General features: G+C 45.6%; 1 protein-coding gene across 2 annotated transcripts in view; it reads right to left on the minus strand.

Moving 5' to 3' along the window:
* Window positions 1–7328: 7328 nt before the first annotated feature.
* Window positions 7329–19739, minus strand: part of LOC119710165 (ubiquinol-cytochrome-c reductase complex assembly factor 1) — a 46511-nt gene continuing 34100 nt past the window's right edge. For both annotated transcript variants that reach the window (XM_038158859.1, XM_038158858.1), the window contains 3 exons: window positions 13102–13179; window positions 11618–11731; window positions 7329–8574 (listed from right to left, as the gene is read on the minus strand). In XM_038158859.1, the coding sequence (XP_038014787.1) occupies window positions 8440–8574; window positions 11618–11731; window positions 13102–13179 (327 nt within the window). In that variant the 3' untranslated portion in view covers window positions 7329–8439. The remainder of the gene's footprint in view (window positions 8575–11617; window positions 11732–13101; window positions 13180–19739) is intronic.

The following is a 19739-nucleotide window of genomic DNA, read 5'->3' on the forward strand; positions in this document are numbered from 1 at the left end:
ATGAAACACAAATATCCCAAGTGGGTAATCAGACTCAGCAGAGGAACTTACTCATCCCTGAGCCACAGATAATGCTCCTCCTTGGCATTTCTTGGGAGCTTGGCTCTACTACAACAGAACAGTCTATTTCTTGACACACAGAGTCATGATGTTTGTAGGAATCACAGCAGGAATCTTGGTCATTAGATGCTGCAGGCAAGAAGAGCAATATTTCACATGCTCATTTAGCATCTCCCTGGAAATCCTTCAAGGACGTTCAGCCTTAGGAGTCTGGTGCTGTGGGAATGATGATACTGCCCATATCCTGCTTATTGGGGATTAGTTAATTCCAGCTTCCCAAAAGCATAGTGGAGTTATTTTTGGAGTACAGGCAGACATTGCTATGTGAATTAAGGCACTGTGTAGGAACAGACCATGAGAACACAACGTGTTAAGAACTGCAGAGAAGCAGAGATCAGCTCACCATGGAGCTACTGAACTCCCCACAGGCAACCAGGGAATGAAAAACTGGCTGGAGAACTGATGTAATCAATTGGCCTTTTATCTACAAAATCCCCTGGGATTAAATTAAATTAAGTAATGTAAAAGCTAAATGTGTGCCCTGGAATAATCATGGGGCGATAGTCAATGGAGTAGGGACGGCCATGCCTGAGTATGAACCAGCACATCCAGACATCAGGCTCTAAGACAGCTGGGATGAATCATGTCCCCAAGGGATGTCACTCTCCAGGGACTACAGCTGAGTGGGATGATTAGTTTGGATTAGCTGTCTAGTCTCTGGATGCCTGAAGTCAGGATGAAGCCTCAGCAGGACTGCAAAGGGCAAGAACATTGCCTTGATTGAATCAGAAAACAGAAATGGGCTGCCAGCTGGCTGTGAGCAAGGGCTAAGTAGGGATGGGTCAAAACTATAACAAAGCTGTTTGCACAGAAGTGTTCCGGGTGAAAGTAAACATTAGAACAGCTTAAAGAATAACTTAAAATGTGAAGTGAACAGCCAACCCAGTGTAAGGAAGTTTGGGGGAGTAACAAAGGGAAGGAGCTGTAACATGGAGGGTGTTTTTCTGGAGCTGCTTTGCCAGGGTGATAACAGAAAGGAAGTGTACCATCACCCTACCTTTTGCCTTCCTAAAGAGCTGAAAAGAGTGTGAATTTTAAAAGAAGTAATCAAATGCATATTTTCTGCTGCTGATTCTGTAAATGAGATTTGTAAAGGGATTTGCACTGTTTGGTAATGACCTACTCTCCCTCCAGTAATTTCTCATGGTCCTCAGCACATGAAAGCACACACGATGTAAACATCTCCAGCCCAGCTTGTCAGGCTGGGCTCCTTCAGGGTTGGTGGGGAGAGGCAGAGACTTCCAGGAGTCAGTTACCTCACCCTGCAGCAGACACCTGGAACAGGTTGTATGAAATGTGCCTGGGAAGCTCTTATCTCCCCCCACTGACAGCAGGAGCTTGGGCTGCCCAAGTCAGTGACAGAGGTTTACCATGCAGACATCTAAAATTAGATGAGAGGTGTCCTGTCCCTGCTGTCTGGCAAAAGGGCTCTAATTGGCACTCCAGAGGCTGATTGGCCAACACAGGATGTGGGAATCTCATCAGCGCTTTTTTGCCAGCTAAAAGCTGGGATCTTATCTGGAAGTCTTGTCTACACACCTTCTGCAATCAACAGAGAAAGACAAGGGGAAAATTCCCTCTGGCTGAACACACGCCTCAAGTGCCACTTCCAAGTCAATGTCTCTGGGCGGCTCTGCTCTGGCTGATAACTGAGCTCAGCCAAGCATTAGGCAATACTTCATTCTTCCATCCCACAGATGTTCTTGGAGCTCAGCAAACACAAACACCTTGCCTGGGCTCCCCACAGAATGTACCTGCTGCTTCCTCTTCACGCACACATGGGAGGCAGCCTGCCAGCCTGTTTCCTGATAGATCTCGGAGAGCACTCACCCGGGAACATGAGAAGCCAGATTTGCTTTTTTTCCCCCTTCCACTTCAGACTGAAATGCAATCTTCCATCTCGAAACATCAGGGTGCTCCTCAGCGCTGTAGCAGCATTTCTGGAAGGCACTGCATAGCAGTGCTCCACTGCAGAATTCACTGGCCAGATGCACTCAGCCAGCACAGCTGGATGAGAAAAGTCCCAATTTTACTTCCTGCACTGAGCTCTGTCAGCACTGAACCCACAGAGCAAAGTCAAATCTCCCCCTTTTTTTGTCCAAGATCCCCAACCATGATGTTACAGAATCTAAGCACAGTGGCAGCACACAAATTCCGTGTTTCATCTTTACCATTCATTTGTTAAGACCCTCTCCAATCAGGGGTGAGGCAGCCTCACACCTGCACAGCTGAAGGAGGGCACTGGACACCAGTTGCCAGCAACAGGCCAAATGATCCAACCACAAAGCATGTCAGGGTGGCAGGGACCCCCCAGCCCTGCAGCCCCTGCCCAGTGGCGTGCCCAGCTCAGAGGATCTGTCCCATTGCAGCTCCAAGGTCTCCACCACCCCTGTGCCATGCAGGGAAGCCAGTGTGAGTCCATGGAGCTGCTGTGGTGACCCTCTGAGGTGCAGCCCCGAGCTGCTCAGGGGGCTGATGCACAGCTGGCAGGAGAGGGAACACCACAGTGTGCTGCTTCCTTCAGCTGCTGCCCTGTGCTGAACATGGGAAAAAGCATTTCCAGACACCCCTGCTGTGTCTCCTTCCAAAGGGAACCCATAGAGACAGAACTGAGTGTTGTAACATCTCTGGGTCTGGCTACCAGAAGGAAGAGGGTACACAGGGAAGGATGTGGGACATTGAGTAAATCTGCCTAAGATGCCTGGTTTTGACAGGATGTGGAGCAGCCCAGGAGCTGGCAGGTGGGATGAGGCATGAAGGAGCCCAGCACATTGTGATGTAGTCATTAATGAAGGCTCTGAGTGTGCAGGACTCCTCACTTTTACAATGAGCACGAGGGAGCTCTCACCTCTGGAAGATCTGCAGCAGCTCCCAACAGGATCCAGGCTCAGCAGCTTGTGCAGGGCCCTCCCAGATGAACATATCTGCGCGAGACAGCAACAACAGGAGAGCAGATGTTGCTGGTTACAGAGGTTGCTGTTTACATGACAAGTTAAACTGAGGAAATTTGCCTTGGAAAAAAAAAACCCAACAAAATGCCTTTTTATGCACAGAAGGCTCCCTAAAAGATTAAAAAAGTTCAAGGCAGTGTTTGGGAGTGTTTCCACTAACCTGCCCCAGGTCCCTCTGGCAGATCTATTGCCACTTGACCTGAACTCCCTGGCTGCTCCCAGCATATCACATCTGAACAGCCAGTGAGATGTAACAGCAGAAGGTGAAATCACTCTCATGTGAGCTCTGCATTCCCAGCGGAAGGATGAGGCCCAGCCATCTCTTCTGTCCCACAAATGAGCAGAGCAAGCTGCCCAGCAGGTTGAATGACTGTAAGCAAAACAAGTACTCCCTCAACATGTTCAGCAACTTCAGGGAGAACACATGTAGGATGCACAGGGCAGCCCTGAACGCCTGAAGAAGGGGCAGTGGTAAAACAAACCCTTACCAGAGGAGTCTGGGAAGGAGTACAGGATTGTTAATATACAACTGCCCCATCAGGGTGCAGGAGGCCGGGCAGCCCACGGCACCCACAGGTGGCAGTCCCTCTGCAGGCAGAGGAGGGGCGGGCACTGTGTAAGCAGCAGAGCCCACTGGTCTCTCGTGCTGAGCCTCAGGGTCTTTCCTATGTCCTTGCCAACTGCCCCAGGCTCTCACATAAGCTGCTGCCCTTCCTTGCCTTCTCAGACCTTCAGGAGAACATGGACCATACTGTGGGCCAGGCTGCGCAGACACAAGGTGCCCGAAGATGGAGATCCTGTTCCCTGTGGCACAGGAACACTGTGACCCAGAGAGCTGGGACAGGTGTCCATCCAGCCTGGGAGAGCTGGACACAGTGCAGGTCAGTGGGAAGGACAGGACAGAGCAAAGAAGTCTTGATTAGAGTTCATTGATCAAGGACGCAACAGAGATGAGACAAAGCAGGACAGATGTGAACAGGCAGATGGGGAGGGGAGGAGCCCATACAGAGAGGTCTCCACTAGGAAACCTGGACAATGCTCTCAGGCACAGGGTGGGATTCCTGGGCTCCTGTGCACAGGCAGGAGCTGGACTCAATGATCCTGATGGGTCCTTTCCAGGTCAGGATGTTCCATGATTCTATGATTCTAAATTAGCTGCCACCAGCATCATCCAAGAAAAATGCTCGTGTACAAGGCTGTGGCCAGGACCAAACCCCACACTGGGGCCTGAAATAACCACTGCATTTGTGGCACAGCTCTCTTAGCAGAATAATTAGGAAGACACAGCAGTTTCTAGATATGGATTAACTTAAACACTTACAATTCCCTACACTGGGACTTTTCTCTTCCTGGAAGGAAGGAAGCACCCAGTGCAGCTTGGAGCTCAATGCCTCAGAACCCCTGGAGAGGAGATCAGCAAACCTCTCCAAATGTTCAAGCAGTACTTCAGCACATCCTGGGATGCAGGCAACCACAGGATTAAACCATTCTCCAACAAGTAGGAGAATGTGGAAAATAAGAGTGGGTCACAGGGTAGGGCATGGCTCCCACTGCTCCTCAGAGCGGTGCCAGGCAGTGGCAGTGGCATATTTCACAGGGACCAAGCTTGCACAACCAGTCCCTTCCCAGCTGATGCTCACACCCCCCCCCCACTTTGTTAATCTTCACCTTCTCTACATTCATCTCATTTACAGCTCTGGTTCTTAGCTCTGGTTCTTGTTCCCAGTGTCCAGTTTCTGCATTTGCCGAGGCACGGGCAGGGAGACAGGACAGTGGTCAGTTCCAGCTGCCAGGTCAGGAGCAGCAGTTCTGACCTAGGGCTTGGTGGGGCAGAGACACAGCTGAAAACATCACCTTGTGCAAGGTGAGGATGGGAGTCAAAAATCTGGGAAGTGGCAACTACACTTAAGCTCTGGCTAGCACAGGAATGTGGAGATCGTCAAGGATGCCTGTGCTCTCAGCACTGCAGCACTTTGAATGAAGATGCAGGAGAAAACAGTTCAACACCCAAAGGTGGTGTGAGCACAGCAGCCAAGGTGACACAGGAAAACATTTAACCACCTAAAATAGAGAGTGGGCATTGGAGAGTATCAGATGACTCCCCCCTACTCGAAAACATCTCAAAAATACCAGCCTAAAGCAAGAGACTTCTCAAGTTTGACCCTGAGAGGCAAAACATGCTCCTACTCTCCCATGGTGCAAAACAGAAGAGAAGGAAGACAGTGAGTGCTGATCCTTCTACCCACAGAGAGCAACCGAGGATCCAGCTGAAACCATGAGTGCTTCCTAGGGGCTCATGCCTCTTCATTTTAAGATACCTGGAAAAGTTGAAGAGTAAGTCCTTTGGAATTCTAAGCGATGTCTAAATGCTGTCTATGAGATAGGACATCAGGCTGGATGATGAAGTGGTTCCTTCCAGAGGAAATTCACATGGATTTGTTCATTTAAATACAGCAAGTGCCTCTAAGCTGATGGTCTGAGACCACTTTGCAAAAACCCAACAGCATAAACAAAGAACTGTCCATAAGTGAAATACCTTCAATCATTCCCTCTGGAAAACTTTAAAATTGGGGGAAGATGGGCTTTTCAATGTTTGGTTAAACCCCCTCTGTTCTGCTGCCCTTGAAGCAGAGCTGTGCATAGGAATCACTCACCTGCCAATCTCTGCTGCTGGAACACTTGCAGAAGGCAGATTTTGCTACTGGGAATGTATTACCTTTCCTTCTGTCATATAGAAGATACTGGCAATGGCAGCTTTCCAGCTCACCTTTCTTCACCTCTTGAGAGCAACAGGGGTCACATTAAAATCCCAGAATGGTTTGGGTTGGAAGGAACTTTGAAGTTCATCTCATTCCACCCCCTGCCACGGCAGGGACACCTTCCACACTCCCAGGCTGCTCCAAGTCCTGTCCAGCCTGGCCTTGGGCACTGCCAGGGATCCAGGGGCAGCCACAGCTGCTCTGGGCACCCTGTGCCAGGGCCTGCCCACCCTCACAGAGAAGGATTTCTTTCTGATATGCAATCTAGTAATGTCGGATCCTGTCTCTGGGTAACTAATGACTGGGAAACAAAGTCTGCCCTGGTCCTGTGTAGCCTCCAGTGGATTTTGCCTCTCTAACAAATTACCCTTTTAACTCAGAGACAGTATCTGCCTTGTTTTTTCAGCAGGCCCCACACACCCAAGCACACCCCACTGCTGGCTCAGCCCTCACAGCGGGTGGTGAAGGCATTTCATGGCCCAGGCAGAGCTGTGATTACAGGCCTTTATCCTCACCCTAATAAAAGGTGCAAGGGCAGATGCCAATGACTCCAATCTGGCACCATCACTTGTGGAGCCTCCAGCCCATAAACACAGGGGAGGGTTCAGTTTGACCACATGCTGTCCCACATTCAGAGCACAAAGGTGTCCTCCCCTCCAGGCCAGACAGCCCAAAGATTCCAGCAGCTCTCCAGCCTCCCCAGCCTGGATGGTGCTGTGCTCCCAGCCCCGTGTTCCCATGGCATGGAGAACATGAGCTCAGGTTTAAATTACACAGCAGGAAAGGGGTTAAAGTTTAAATAACTGTTTTGTATATGAATTAATGTATGTAGCTTTGAGCCAAAATATCTACCATTAATTTTTCCACCTATTTCAGGAGCAGTAAGATACACAAAGTAAAGTTTATTTTGGTACTTGGTATACTTCACTCTCATTAAAAATAAATTAATCAGCAAATTCCTACACAGCTCAGCCTTCTTTTATGTAAATACAAGCCAGCTGTAATGAATTACAAGGTGTTATTATCTCACACACACTGTATAATACTTCACACATAAGAGGTTTCTCTGCTTAGCTCAGCTTTCAACAAAAGCATCTTAAATAAACTGCAAGCAAGTTGTTTGGGCTGTAATGTTTTCACAGAGAAGGGATACACCTCACACAGAGAGAGGGGCTCTTTACATGCCTCCTTTTGTAGCAAGTTAAACTGAGGAAGCTAGTTCTGGAAAAAAAGAAAAAACGCCTTTTTTATAGACAGAAGGCTCCCTGAAAGAAGATTTAAAAAACCCCACAAGTCAGTGTTTGAGAGCCTCCATGCTGCATCCCACTGCTTTTATCACGGGGAAGGGATGGCAAATATTCCCCAACACACACTTACAAAGAAAGCAACTTGAGAAGGAAGTATAGTCACAACCAGGCACAGCTTTACTTTCACCAGACTAAGGAGTCACAAATTAAGGATTAAATTCATAAATTAAGGATTATCACCTTCTACTTTCGCTTAATACTTTTATTAGGAATAACTCCTGATTTTATAGGGCTTATTCTTGTCACAAGTACACACAGCACAAAAAACAAACACACAGCAATTTAACCCAGACTGACATTTATTATTGACTCAGATTTTGGACAGGAGAGAAATGAAAACTCTTTTTGCCACTGACCTGGAAACAGCCTGGTGAACCATCCACCCACACCGAGCACCTTGGCCTCTGCTGATCCCATCAGTGCAGCTCCTGCTCCCCTAATTACTGTGTTGGCACCATTTGCCTGCACAGCCATAGAACTGGTGTTGAAGGACCTCGCTAAAAACCCCCAGACCACTGCTTTAGGGGATGGAGGATGGCAGAGTCCTGTCCCAGGGACACAACAGGGATGTTCTTTTCATAAAGGAGTTCCTAGAACACAATTCTACAATGAATGTGGAACTATCAGCAAGGCAGACTGAACATCAGGGGCAGCTTTCAGTGCCAGCCCAGCCACAACTGGGGCTTTAATCTCCCTAAGACAGCCAAAGTCACAGAGGATTGCTGGGGACTGTGCATTATTCTTTGCATTCTCTTATCCTTGTGCAACAAGTGGAGAGTTCCTAAAAAGGATTTTCACAGAAAACCCTTCAGAATGTTAAAGCAATTCTTAAATCCACTAAAGCAAAGATGGACCACTCCATCTTGGTATCAGACATTTAAAATACACACTTAATATCCAAATATGCAAAGCTCAGATTTACAATTACAACCATTTAGGGAGCACAGGACACCACTGTGTCTCTGAGTAGCAGCTCTTTAAACAAGGCAAAGGACAGAAATGTCTTTTTGAGAGAACTCTACATCATGGTGAATACCTGGTTTCCTAAAGGCAGAAGGCAGCTCTGTCCATGTCAGCAAGGGCCACTCAGGTCCATAAAAAGGACAGAGGTTCTTAAAACAATGAGCATTTATTTGCAGGTGAAGATTCAGGAGCATGGCTGTCCAGGAGGCTACCGAGGCACCACGGATGGGAGAGCTAATGAAATGTTTTCCTTCCAACAGCAACTGTTCTTCCCAACCACAGAGCCTCAGCCCAGTCCCATTGCAGGCATGCTTCCCAAGCTGTTCTGGCACGTGGATCTCAGAGTCCTTCGTCGTTGTAAACGGGGGACAGGGGCTTGAGGATGCTGCGGGCATTGCTCTCCACCAGCGGCCTCCAGCTCACCTCGCCCGTGAGCAGCAGGTCCTCCCCGCTCAGCGCGTCCAGGTGCTGCACCTGCAAGCACAGCAAGTCACTGGTGGCCCAGGCAGCTCCCTCAGCAGCTACACAAACACCTCTTTCCAAAAAGCAAGCACAACAGGGACATTTCAGCCTACTCTGCCATTTGTGTGAGGTGGACCTAAAAAGGTCGCTTCCGACTGCGAAGCGTCATGGGAAGGCCAGGATAAGGATCTGCAGATCCTCTGGAGTCACCTGCGTCGCTGATGCCTCCTCTGAAGGTTTGGCAACAGGGCAAAGAGGAGCCAGCAAAGCTGCCATGAGTCACTTTATCCTCCTGGTGGTTACTGCAGGGAACACTGTTCAGGCCAGAACCCCATGGAGAGCTCCCACCCTGCACACAGCCGAGACCACAGAAAAATGGCCTGACCAGCAGGAGAACCTGGGATTTATCACATCAAAGCACATGAGCTGGAAGAGATGAACATGCAATGGACACTCATCCTCACAACAGCAGAAATCCCTGAATGGTTTGGGCTGGAAAGGACCTTAAAGCCAATCCAGTCCCAACCCCTGCCATGGGCAGGAACACCTTCCACTCTCCCAGGTTGCTCCAAGCTCTGTCCAGCTTAGCCTTGAACACTTCCAGGGATGGGGCATCCACAACCTCTCTGGGCAAGATGGTTGGGATCTATTGTAATTTTAAGGTGTAATGTAAGCAAATTTTTTTTAAAAACCCCTCTCATTATATAGCAGAGGGTCAACTTGCTGCCACTGGCCACCCTAGATAGGGGAAATGGGGAAAAAAAAAAAAGTCAGTCAAGGATGAGTCAAAGACAAACCTGCCACCATTAGGTCAGGAAGGCTGGGAGAGCTGACCAGGGGCACAGTACATGCTGTGCTGTCAGTATGTTCTCCTCTGGCATCCACTAATAGCTACTGTTAAAGACAGCATCCACAAGAAACTGGGGACAACCTGGTACAGAAGGTTACTAGAAACAAAGGATAATTGGACAAGGAGTTTCTCAACAGGGGAATGAATGCACCCAATGCCACAGAGGGTCACACTGGAAAGCCACCTAATGTCCTGTTCCTGACAGTCACCACCAGCAGCCTCCCCAGGAGGAGTTAAACACAGCACACAATGCTCTTTTCCTTGTTCATTTTCCCTCCCTCTCAAAATCTGTTAATTCACAGATTTTGAGACTGAAGTAGTTGTGGATTTAATAGCCCTGGGCAAATTTTTCTTCCATCTTGCCAGTGGCTTTGGAACCCACGTGCAATTGTAGCGTCCCAATCAACTGTGCCAAAGTTCTGTCCCCACATTCCTGTGTCCCTGAACGCCTTTCCTTGCTCAACTTTCATATGCCTTCAGATTTCCCAGAGATGTCTCCCATTTTTTCTCCCATTCTTTTTTGGGCAGGGGATTCTACTCATTGCTAAAAAAGGAGCAGTTTCACTGTCACCCTTAGTGCTCCTCTCTGAGCGTTCTTCAGGTAACATTTTATCTGTTCTGGTGGTCAGCACACAAAACAGACACATTATTCCAGCTCACAATGGTACCAGATATGTAAAACTGGCACAGCAAAATTTTATCCTCTATTTCTTCCCTACTAGTTCTGAGGATTTGTTTTACATTTTTTTAAATGCTATGGAGTGCTGAACTGACATTTTTATTTTAGAACTGTAATCTCAAGACCTCATTCCTGTGTGGTAACAGTTCAGAGCTCATTGGTACCTATGTAAAGCTGGGAATGTTTTCCTCAAGTGCATCACTTGGCTGCAGGAATGATCTGTCTGCACAGAACCTGTGCTCATTCCTCCCCAGTGTGTCACATTTTCCTGCCTGATCACTCTTTCCTATTCAACTGCTGATTGCTTCAGACCTATCCTTTGTTTGAATATCCAGAAGTGCAACGAATTCCCAATCTGGCAAGAAATTATCCCAAATTACATACTTTTTATATGTGTTTGTCCCCAGTGAACTTTCCTACAGCTTCACCATTGAGCATCAGCAACCTTCCGCATTAATTAAGCCGGTCCCTCCCGAGAACTCTCTGGCATTCCCAAAGTTCCTCAGTCCCTTAGGAAGCTCAGCCCTTTATTTCCCATTTTCTCGGACACACACTTACATACTGTCTCTCCATACCACTATCTGATCCTGAATATGGTATTGGAAACATTACAGAGAATGATGTTGTGAAAGTTCTGGTCTTCAATTTCCTGTCCAACGCCCTCCACTTTTACTCCATAACCTCTCTCACCCCCTTTCTTTGTTGCCCACGTGGACTTTACCCCACCAACATTTCCTAGAGATAAGGTTCACAAAACTCCTCAGGGCTGAAAAGGACAAACACTACTCAGTGCTGTCTCCTCCAGGTAATAACTGAAAGAATCAGAAATAATTCTGGAAAGCAAATCCATTTGTTTCCTTTCTTCAAAAGTCACCAAGAGACTTTCAAGCTCTATGTGCTATTTCACTATGAGAAGAACCCAAACTCTCTAACATTGATAACAATTCTATAACAGGTTTGCAGCCTATTTCTGGCATATTTTGTCAAGCCCCTCTGTAGCACAGGTCCAGAAATAGCTGAGCAGGATTGCTTTCAATATTCAATTTATTTCTCTGCAGCCATTTGTCATCAAACTGCAGTAATGATCTGTTCTCTCTGGTGACCAGGGACAGGAGCCAGGGAATGGCTGGAGCTGTGCCAGGGAGGGTCAGGCTGGAGATCAGGGAAAGGTTCTTGCCCAGAGGGTGCTGGCACTGCCCAGGCTCCCCAGGGAATGGGCACGGCCCCGAGGCTGCCAGAGCTCCAGGAGCGTTGGGGCAGCGCTGCCAGGGATGCCCAGGGTGGGGCTGTTGGGGGGTCTGGGCAGGGCTGGGGCTGGGCTGGGCGATCCTGTGGGTCCCTTCCCAGCTCAGGACATTCCGTGACTCTGTAATAAATATCATCTAGTTTTCAGATTTTTCCTTTCTTCTCCTTAAAAATGATCACTGAATATTAAACTCAGATTTATTTTATGAGAACAAGCTGCACAGGCAAGCAAGAGAAGCAAGCCCTGCCCCTGCCGAGGAGGCTCAGCAGAGGGGCCGTACCTGTTTGCGCACATACTCCACCAGCAGCTCCAGGTGCCGAGGGTCATCACAGTTCCTGTTAAAAAGGTTTCTCCAAAGAGCTGATGCCAGAACACGATCATCACACAAGATTCCCTAAAGGGAAGGACAGAGGGGGATTAAAAACTGCACGTGAAGAAGGTCTGAACACAAGACACCCCATTGGTGTACTTGGCCCCTGGCCACAGCACCTGTCCCAGAGCCCACAGCTGCCGTGGGCTCTGCACATGGAAAGGCAGCAACATCACTCTTTCCCAGAGTGGAAAAACAGCACTGGCCTTAAATTAGTTTACAGAGCAGCCTGTAACCAATTTTCTGGCATGTTAATTTGGAAAAAACCTGGGTCAGGGTATTCCTAATGTCAGAGTTGATAACTGCATTTCTGTGTAATGAAATCTTTACCATAAAAATGGTGATCTTACAGAGAAGGCAGCACCACCTCATGGGAATGTGTGAAGCCTAAGACACTTTAAAAAGAAAAATTAAAGGATATTTAATCCAATGTTGCAGAACTGTAGTCTGGAGTTTGCTATTTTTCTTAGCTTATTTACTTTTTATTCTAAATGAGAGAGAAATCCTGCTCATCAAGAACTATCTAGATTTTTCCAGTTAAATCAAATATTAGCTTTGGTTTATACAAGAACCATGTCCATTAATGTTTTTCGTCCAAATTCTCTTGAACTTTTATTGTCTTTTCAGATTATGTTGTGCTGTCACCACAGGCTCATAACTCCTCTCTTCTGCTGACACATTTACCAAAGGCAAAACACTTTAAAATATTCAGTTAAAAATTTTAAGTCAACATTTGCCTTTAATCAAAGCAAACATTTTGTTTCCAAAAAGATTGTCAACAAAGCACAAGCAGACACATCCTGGCTATACTTAAAACTAGATTACACCTTGCTTGTGTAACACTGTCCACAACTCTATGAGGTTACATTTACAATATAATAATAATGCAAATCACTGTGCAAAAAAACAATATCATGATGTGAATGAGAGTATCTGAAGAGCAACACTCACAAGAGCAAAAAAACCCAATATAATTGTATTTTCCTCTTGAAGGTCCTGCAGACACTTGTGCAGAGTGGTGCTTTTGCCTCCCTGTCTTATTAGGTACTGCCTATAAATATTCTTGCATAGACTCTCTATAAATACTCTATAAATCCTCTCTTTGCTTTCAAAGTACGGCTGTGTACAGCAGGATTCAGAGGGAGGAAAGGACTTAGTGGTGGCCAGTAAGGGATGGTGAAGCAGCAGAAAGAACACCCTACCTTCCACACCCCATGGTTTACATCCATATGGTCTGTGCAGCTTTCTTCTAAGAACTTTCACTCAAGGCTGCTTCCCTAACCTAATATTTCTCCAAAGAAATGGACAGTGAATGTTTTCCCCACCTGGACTATTCTGTGTTCAGAAATTAGATGGTCTACTTGTTGTACATTCCCTGAAAACAGCCTTCTTACCTCATCGTATCCAAAAAGAGCTGCATAGAAATTTTCTGCCATCCTTTTCAAGTCTTCTTTTAGAACAGTAGAATTAATCTGAAAACCAAACCAGAAAACCATCAGTACAGGCTCTAAGGAAGAGGTGAGGAGAAAATATTCCCAGTTTCACTGTGAGTGGACAAAGAACCACCAGTGCCCCAGCCCACCTGACTGAGATTTGGCTGCAAGCAGGAGTCAGTCCCTCTGGAACCCCCGTGACACAGCTCCATTAGTTCTGACACAGCTGAGGTCGGTGTTACTCAGCTCACAACTGGCAGGAGCATCCCAGCCAACAGCTCTGCCACCAGCTGCAGGAGGGGAGAGAAAATGCTGCTGGGACAGTGTGAAGCAAGGCTGCCATTGCAGTGGCAGCACAGCCCAAGAGCATGGAGACCCCTCTGTAATCAGCTGTTGAGCAGCTATTCCAGACCTTCATCCATCCGTAGAAACTCAAAGGTTTTTCAATGTTTTTTTTGTCCCCAAAGCACAGACTGCAGGGATGGATGTGCTAATACAGTGGAAGCACAGGAATGCTAAAGACAGAGACACCACCCTGCCACTGCTCCTCCTGTACTGTCCAGACTGACTCTCAGCCAGCAAAAACATGAATGCTGCCTCTCCAGCATCTCTAGCCGCTCAGACTCACAAGTTTTCGACTATGATTAAACTTCTTTCAGAGTCTGTGATGACACAGCAACTTCCCCCATGCTCTAAGTGTGACTCAGTCCAAGTTCCACACTGACCTTTAACTAAATTTAGTAATTGCTTAAGTATTTGCTGGGTTGGCCTAAGCCACCCATTGGTGTGAGAACTGACCCCATGTGAGCTTAAAATGGGATTGGACCAACTGCCGGGTGCAGAGGGATGGCTGAAACGCCTCCTGTGCATCTCCCTCACCCACACTGCCCGTCCCTCTTGCCTCTACTCATTACCTCTGCCAACAACGTGATGCAGTTCCTCTCCCAAGGGCCCAGCTACACTTTGGTAAAGCTTCTTCTTTGTACTGACTCCCATAAGGGATCCAAGAGACACAAAGCATTTCTTTTCTACAGCTCTCACATGGTCCAGAAGTACAAAAGACAAGGCCAGTAAGCCCTGCACATCAGCAGGACAATCAGGTGTGACACTGCAGAGACAGGATTTGCACACAAGAGACACCAGCTCATCACACCCACCACACTGGGAACTCCTTGTCCTGAATTCTCTCTCAGTATCCATATGAGTATTCACCTTGCCAATTACACAACAGCTTTTCTATCAAAATATGAGTTGCTTCTGTCAAGTGAACAAATTTCCAGTTCAAATACTCTTCCCTTAAACCACTGTCTTTTTTCATCTGTTGATTTTTATAGCAATGCACACAGTGCAAACACAAGGAAAATTCCCTTTATGTCAGTTACTCATATTTTTCCATTAATATAAACTATTAAAATTCATGCAGATATTTTATAGGCTATCAAGATTTGGAGACTGGTTATTACTGAATGTTTAAAAAAAGAACTAAACATAAGAAATCAGAGGGTTAAATGATGACTGCAACTTCTGTAATGACTTAATTAAATTTTTATTGAGTACATAAACTATGATGTCATTTCTACCCAACCATGCTCAAACCTTCTATGCATGTCAGAGATCGTGGTTTTTCTCAATAGAACATACTTCTAAATAAGCTGCACTTCTACAGCTCTAATAAGGGGGAGCAGGTCTCATGTAACACACTCAATAAATTATCCTTCCATTTTAAACAAACAAATTCCATGAGTTATTATATATTTGCCACGCACTTTTTATGACATAATAAAAATGTTACCTCAAGGATTACTTAACACATACTACAAATGTTACAGCAGGCAACTGCAAGGGGCAAAGAAAACAAATAGTCCCATTACAGAGACAAGTCCTGGACTATACATCCCCGGGGAAGCAGCTTTCCCTACTAAAACCAAAGAGCAGCAGCTTTAAGTTTGCAAAAAACAGATTGATGAAGGAGATAAGCAAGTTAAACAAGCATGCCAATAAATACATCTTAAAAGACAGTTTCAGATAAAAAAATCTGAGTTTGGGGATGGAGCTGTATCTTATGCAATGAAATGATATTTAAAGAAATATTGCTGTTTCTTTCTGAAGAATACAACTGGCATCAGTCAAGTACAAACACTAAAGGAAAAAATCCCTCTTTATAAATCAAGAAAAATGAGCACATCCAAAGCAGTGTTTGCTGGAAGTGCTTCCTCTTCCAAAGCTTGTACAAGTTCTTGCCACTGGCAAGTTTCAGGATCTGGTTGGTCGTGATTCTGCTGACTCTTCCACAGTTTGTTATTAAGAAGAAAAACTGCTAGAGAATTCCAAGTGAGTAATTGCTAATAACAAGGAAAAAATCAGTAACATCTGGAGCTCTTCTTGGGACTTTGCCCCTTTGCCTTCCTTGGAGCAGCCCAGTGCAGAGCTGTCACTGGACAGATTTATGTGCTGAGTGACACAGGACTGTGTTAGTTCAAAACAAGGAACCCATTTTTGGTACACATCTCACCTTTACAAGACCTCTAAAACAAGGAAATGAACAGCTAACATAATCTCCCTGCTACAGGTCACAACTGTTATCTGAAAGGCTCCCTGAGCCTTTCTGTGGGAGCCTTTCTGTTCTGCCTGTGAGACAACTGCAGCAAGCAGCTGCTAGATTTCCATGTCACAGTAAAGAAACTCTTCAGCCTCAGGGAATTCATGTGCATCATTCAACAGCCACGTGCTGAGAGTGACTCTGCAGCAAAGTCTCACAGAAGGTTTTGTATTCTAAGATTTCTAGGGAAGTAAGAGCACAGTGCTCTCCTGTACTGCTGGACATGTAGCAAAAGACCTAACACATGGCCATGGTGTTTAAAGTGATTGCTGCTCTAGAATTAGTCCATATCAGTGTCCTGTGAAGGACCAAGAGCTTTCTCTGGAAATTATTCTCCTCCTCCTCCCCACTTGCTTTGGCTCCTGGTGCAGAGTAGGATCAGTGTGCACAGACTGGAAGGTAACATATGACAGGGCAAGAGAACAGCCTCAAGTTGTGCCAGGAGAGGTTTAGATTGGACGTGAGGGAAAAGAAACAACAGAAAGACTTTTAAAACATTGGCACAGGCTGCCCAGGGCAGTGGTGGAGTCACCATCCCTGGTTCAAAAAACGTGTGGATGTGGCAGTTGAGGACATGGTTTAATGGTGAACATGGAGGTGGTTACACTGACTGATGGTGACTGGATGATCTGGATGGTGTTTCCCAATCTTAACAATTCCATGTGCTCTGCCTGCTCAGATCCATCAGTCCAGGTGCAGTCCATCCCCGCAGAGCAGGACAGGGGATCCCTGGCAGTGTCACTTCACATCTGTGTCCTGCCAGCACTGCCCTAGCTGGGATGGCCACGGGCTGCACTGCCTGAGAGCACTGCAACAGGAGTTTCTTTCTGCTTCAGCTTTTGCCAGCATGTGTTGCACCCTTAAGCTACTTTAACACATTAATCCTTCCATAGACTATAAAGCCAGAAGGGGCACTTCTAACTGCCTTGTACAAGCACTAGTCATTGAATTCCAGGCAGCAATTCCTCTCTTTAGGCTGTAAGTTATACTTGAACTAGACTTTTTTATGAAGATATTTCAGCCAGAAGAAATGATTAGGTCATAGAACCTGACCCTCTGCATATCACAGACCATTACATTTCACTGTGTTCCCCCTGTACTAAGCTCACCAAGTTGTGTTTGGCTAGAGCACATCACATTCACAGTTGAACATGTGTATTTCATTTCATATTTGAATTTTCTGGCTTGGGTTTCCACCCCCTCATTCTCATTATACCAATCCTACTAGAATAAATAGCCTCTTCTGTACAATGTGTTTGCTCCTGTACCTGTACACGATGGATGTGCCAGCAGAGTAATCTCTTCAAACCAGGACTGGGCTCTTCCAGGTGCACTGTCACACCACACCAGCAGCACACTCCTGGAGTGGTCAAAGTTGCAACAGCAAAGCAGTGGTTTATGTTGATACAGTACAAATTAATCCATCCCTTGTGCAAAACAAGTTCCACAGGTCTGAGTACACTCATCTTGTCATGGCTGAGTCCACTCGGGGGGCTTCTGCAGCCCCACTGCCATAAACATCAGCCACTCTCACTGACACTTCTGACTGCTGGAGCAGAAATATCAGCAAAAGTTCCTGAAGGAGATACAGGACCAAACTTTCCTGGTAAAAAATGCCACTCCACAAATATTTAGGCTTTTTTATGCCCCCTCTCTCAAGTTGGAATAGGACAGAATTACTTGTAAGATGGTTTATGTAATTCATAAATAATATATAAGCACTTACTGTTATATATGGGCTTTTTGAGTGTTTGCTCAAAACACTGTGTTAAAACACGGATGACATTAAATGGGCAAACACAGCCCTTTTATTTCATCCTATAACATCCCTACTGCTTGCAGGACAGTAATTTTAACATGATTGAGACTGTAGCTACAATCAAAAAGATTAGGAAGATTCCTGTAGCAAGGGCCATAACAGCCAGTTCCTTCAGGCACATACTTGTGAAATGACAAAGATATTAAAGAAATTATTTTTCTAATCTTCAAATTTTGAGCCTTTTATTAACTGCTCTGCTACTTTGTCTGCAAAGCAAATCACTGCTTGTAATTAGCCACAGCTTGAGTCCAGTATGTTTTAATTATTAACTTTTCTGATAAATTATATATTTTTTTAATTAGAACTAATTTTGTAATACACCTCCATAATCATTAACTTTGGAGAACAATCTTTAAAGCCTTCTTCAGTATTCGGTGATAACCTACTCCAATATTCTTTTAACCTAGACAAAAGGCAAATGTTGGGTTGTAGCAGAACCAGCTCCTGCCAAAATCTTCAATCCATAAAAACAACATGTTAATGGAAAAAGTTGTGTGTGCTCTACCTTCACAACAATTGTGCAATCATCAATAAGGCTCCTCAGAGCAAGTTTATGCCAAGAAAGACACAGAAAAGCAAGTTTTACAACATTACCTAAATCTTTCAGCAAAAGCAGATGCTCACCCCTACCTTTCTGCTACCCAGAAAACGACGTTTGTTCCTATCTTGCAGTTTATTAATTTGGAAGCTCTGCCATGGTAACAGTTACAGATGCAGAGGAGATCACAGTACAATCTGAACTGTATTCAATGGCTTATTCCAAATCCCAGCTTCCCTGCAGAATGTGGCTGGCAGAGCTCACTGACAACCTCTCAAGAGGAGGATCAGGGAGAAGAGCTCAAATGGCTGTGCTCTGTGAAGTTGTGCTGATTGTCTGTAAGGTGAGCAGTTGTCAAGGGATTTTCCTGTAATGCCTCTAGAAAAACCTAGCTGCTAAAAGCCTAAGGCTAACCAATGTGTTTCTGAACACACCAGAATCAGGAATTCAGCCAGATAAACTGATAAAGGAAATTTCAGAACCAAGTTCGAAAGAGGCACTTGGAGAAGACAGTAGTAAAGGTAGTAAATCATGCTGATATATGCTCCCTCCAAGGATTCCCCCAGCCAATTTCAGCTAAGGATACTTCCCAAATCTTGCTATTTGTTTAGAGAGTAACCTCCAAAAGGTCACCATGTCCAGCAGCTTGTGCAGGGAACTTTCTGCACTCACCATGTGCTTCAGCAAGAAGCACCCTGGTCTGCTACCCCTGAGGAGATCCATCTCCTCCTGTGGGTCCCCCTGAAACTGGCTCCTACTGGCTTCATCTGAAGATCAGGCAGTGAATACTCATTGTTCCATCACCTTCTCACAGCACTCAGGATTTTGAGTCAGAGAATGATCCCAGACTAGTTTGGGTTGGAAGAAGGGAGCTTCAAGCCCATTCATTTCCACCCCCTGCCACGGGCAGGGACACCTTCCACCAGACCAGGCGGCTCCAAGCCCTGTCCACCCTGGCCTTGGACACTTCCAGTCCATCATATTCCAAGAGATGTGATCCATCTATAGAGAAAGGCTTCTGATAACTTAATAAAAGTCAAGAGCAACAAAATTCCAGGGATCATGAAGTACTAAACTAAATGAAACAGCTAACATTATCAGGGCTGCAGAGACAGGAAAGGTGGCATCCATTCAGAAAAGTCGCTCAGCAGAAACGGGCAAGTACAAATTAGTAGCAAATACAGTAAATGAAAATAAAAATCACAGATAATTATGATCTGTGATATTCAATGCTGATAAAGGTACTTGTAGTAGGTGTTAAAAATAAAAATCCATAAAATCTATTTAACAACCTGCATGCATTTGGCAGTTACAGTTTTGAAACAGATCTTGAAGAGAAAAAATTAAGTTGAACAATTCAATAGTGAAGAAAAAGATACATAAATTTTAGGAATTATTATGAAGGGAATATAAACCAAAAGAGGAACCCTATTCTGCATAAATCCATAATGTACTGCATATAAAATGGTGCACATAATTGTTACCTTTTGATCTCTGAACAAATCTAAAAGTAGTAAAAAATACACAGAAAAGACCATGATGGCATGATGACACATATGAGCAAACTCAGGAAACTTTTCAGGATGAAGTGAAGAAGAAGAGATGATGGAGAGGCAAAATCATGACTGGTATCAAGCAGATAA

This window comes from Motacilla alba, chromosome 20 (genome assembly GCF_015832195.1).
Source record: "Motacilla alba alba isolate MOTALB_02 chromosome 20, Motacilla_alba_V1.0_pri, whole genome shotgun sequence".
NCBI lineage: Eukaryota > Metazoa > Chordata > Aves > Passeriformes > Motacillidae > Motacilla > Motacilla alba.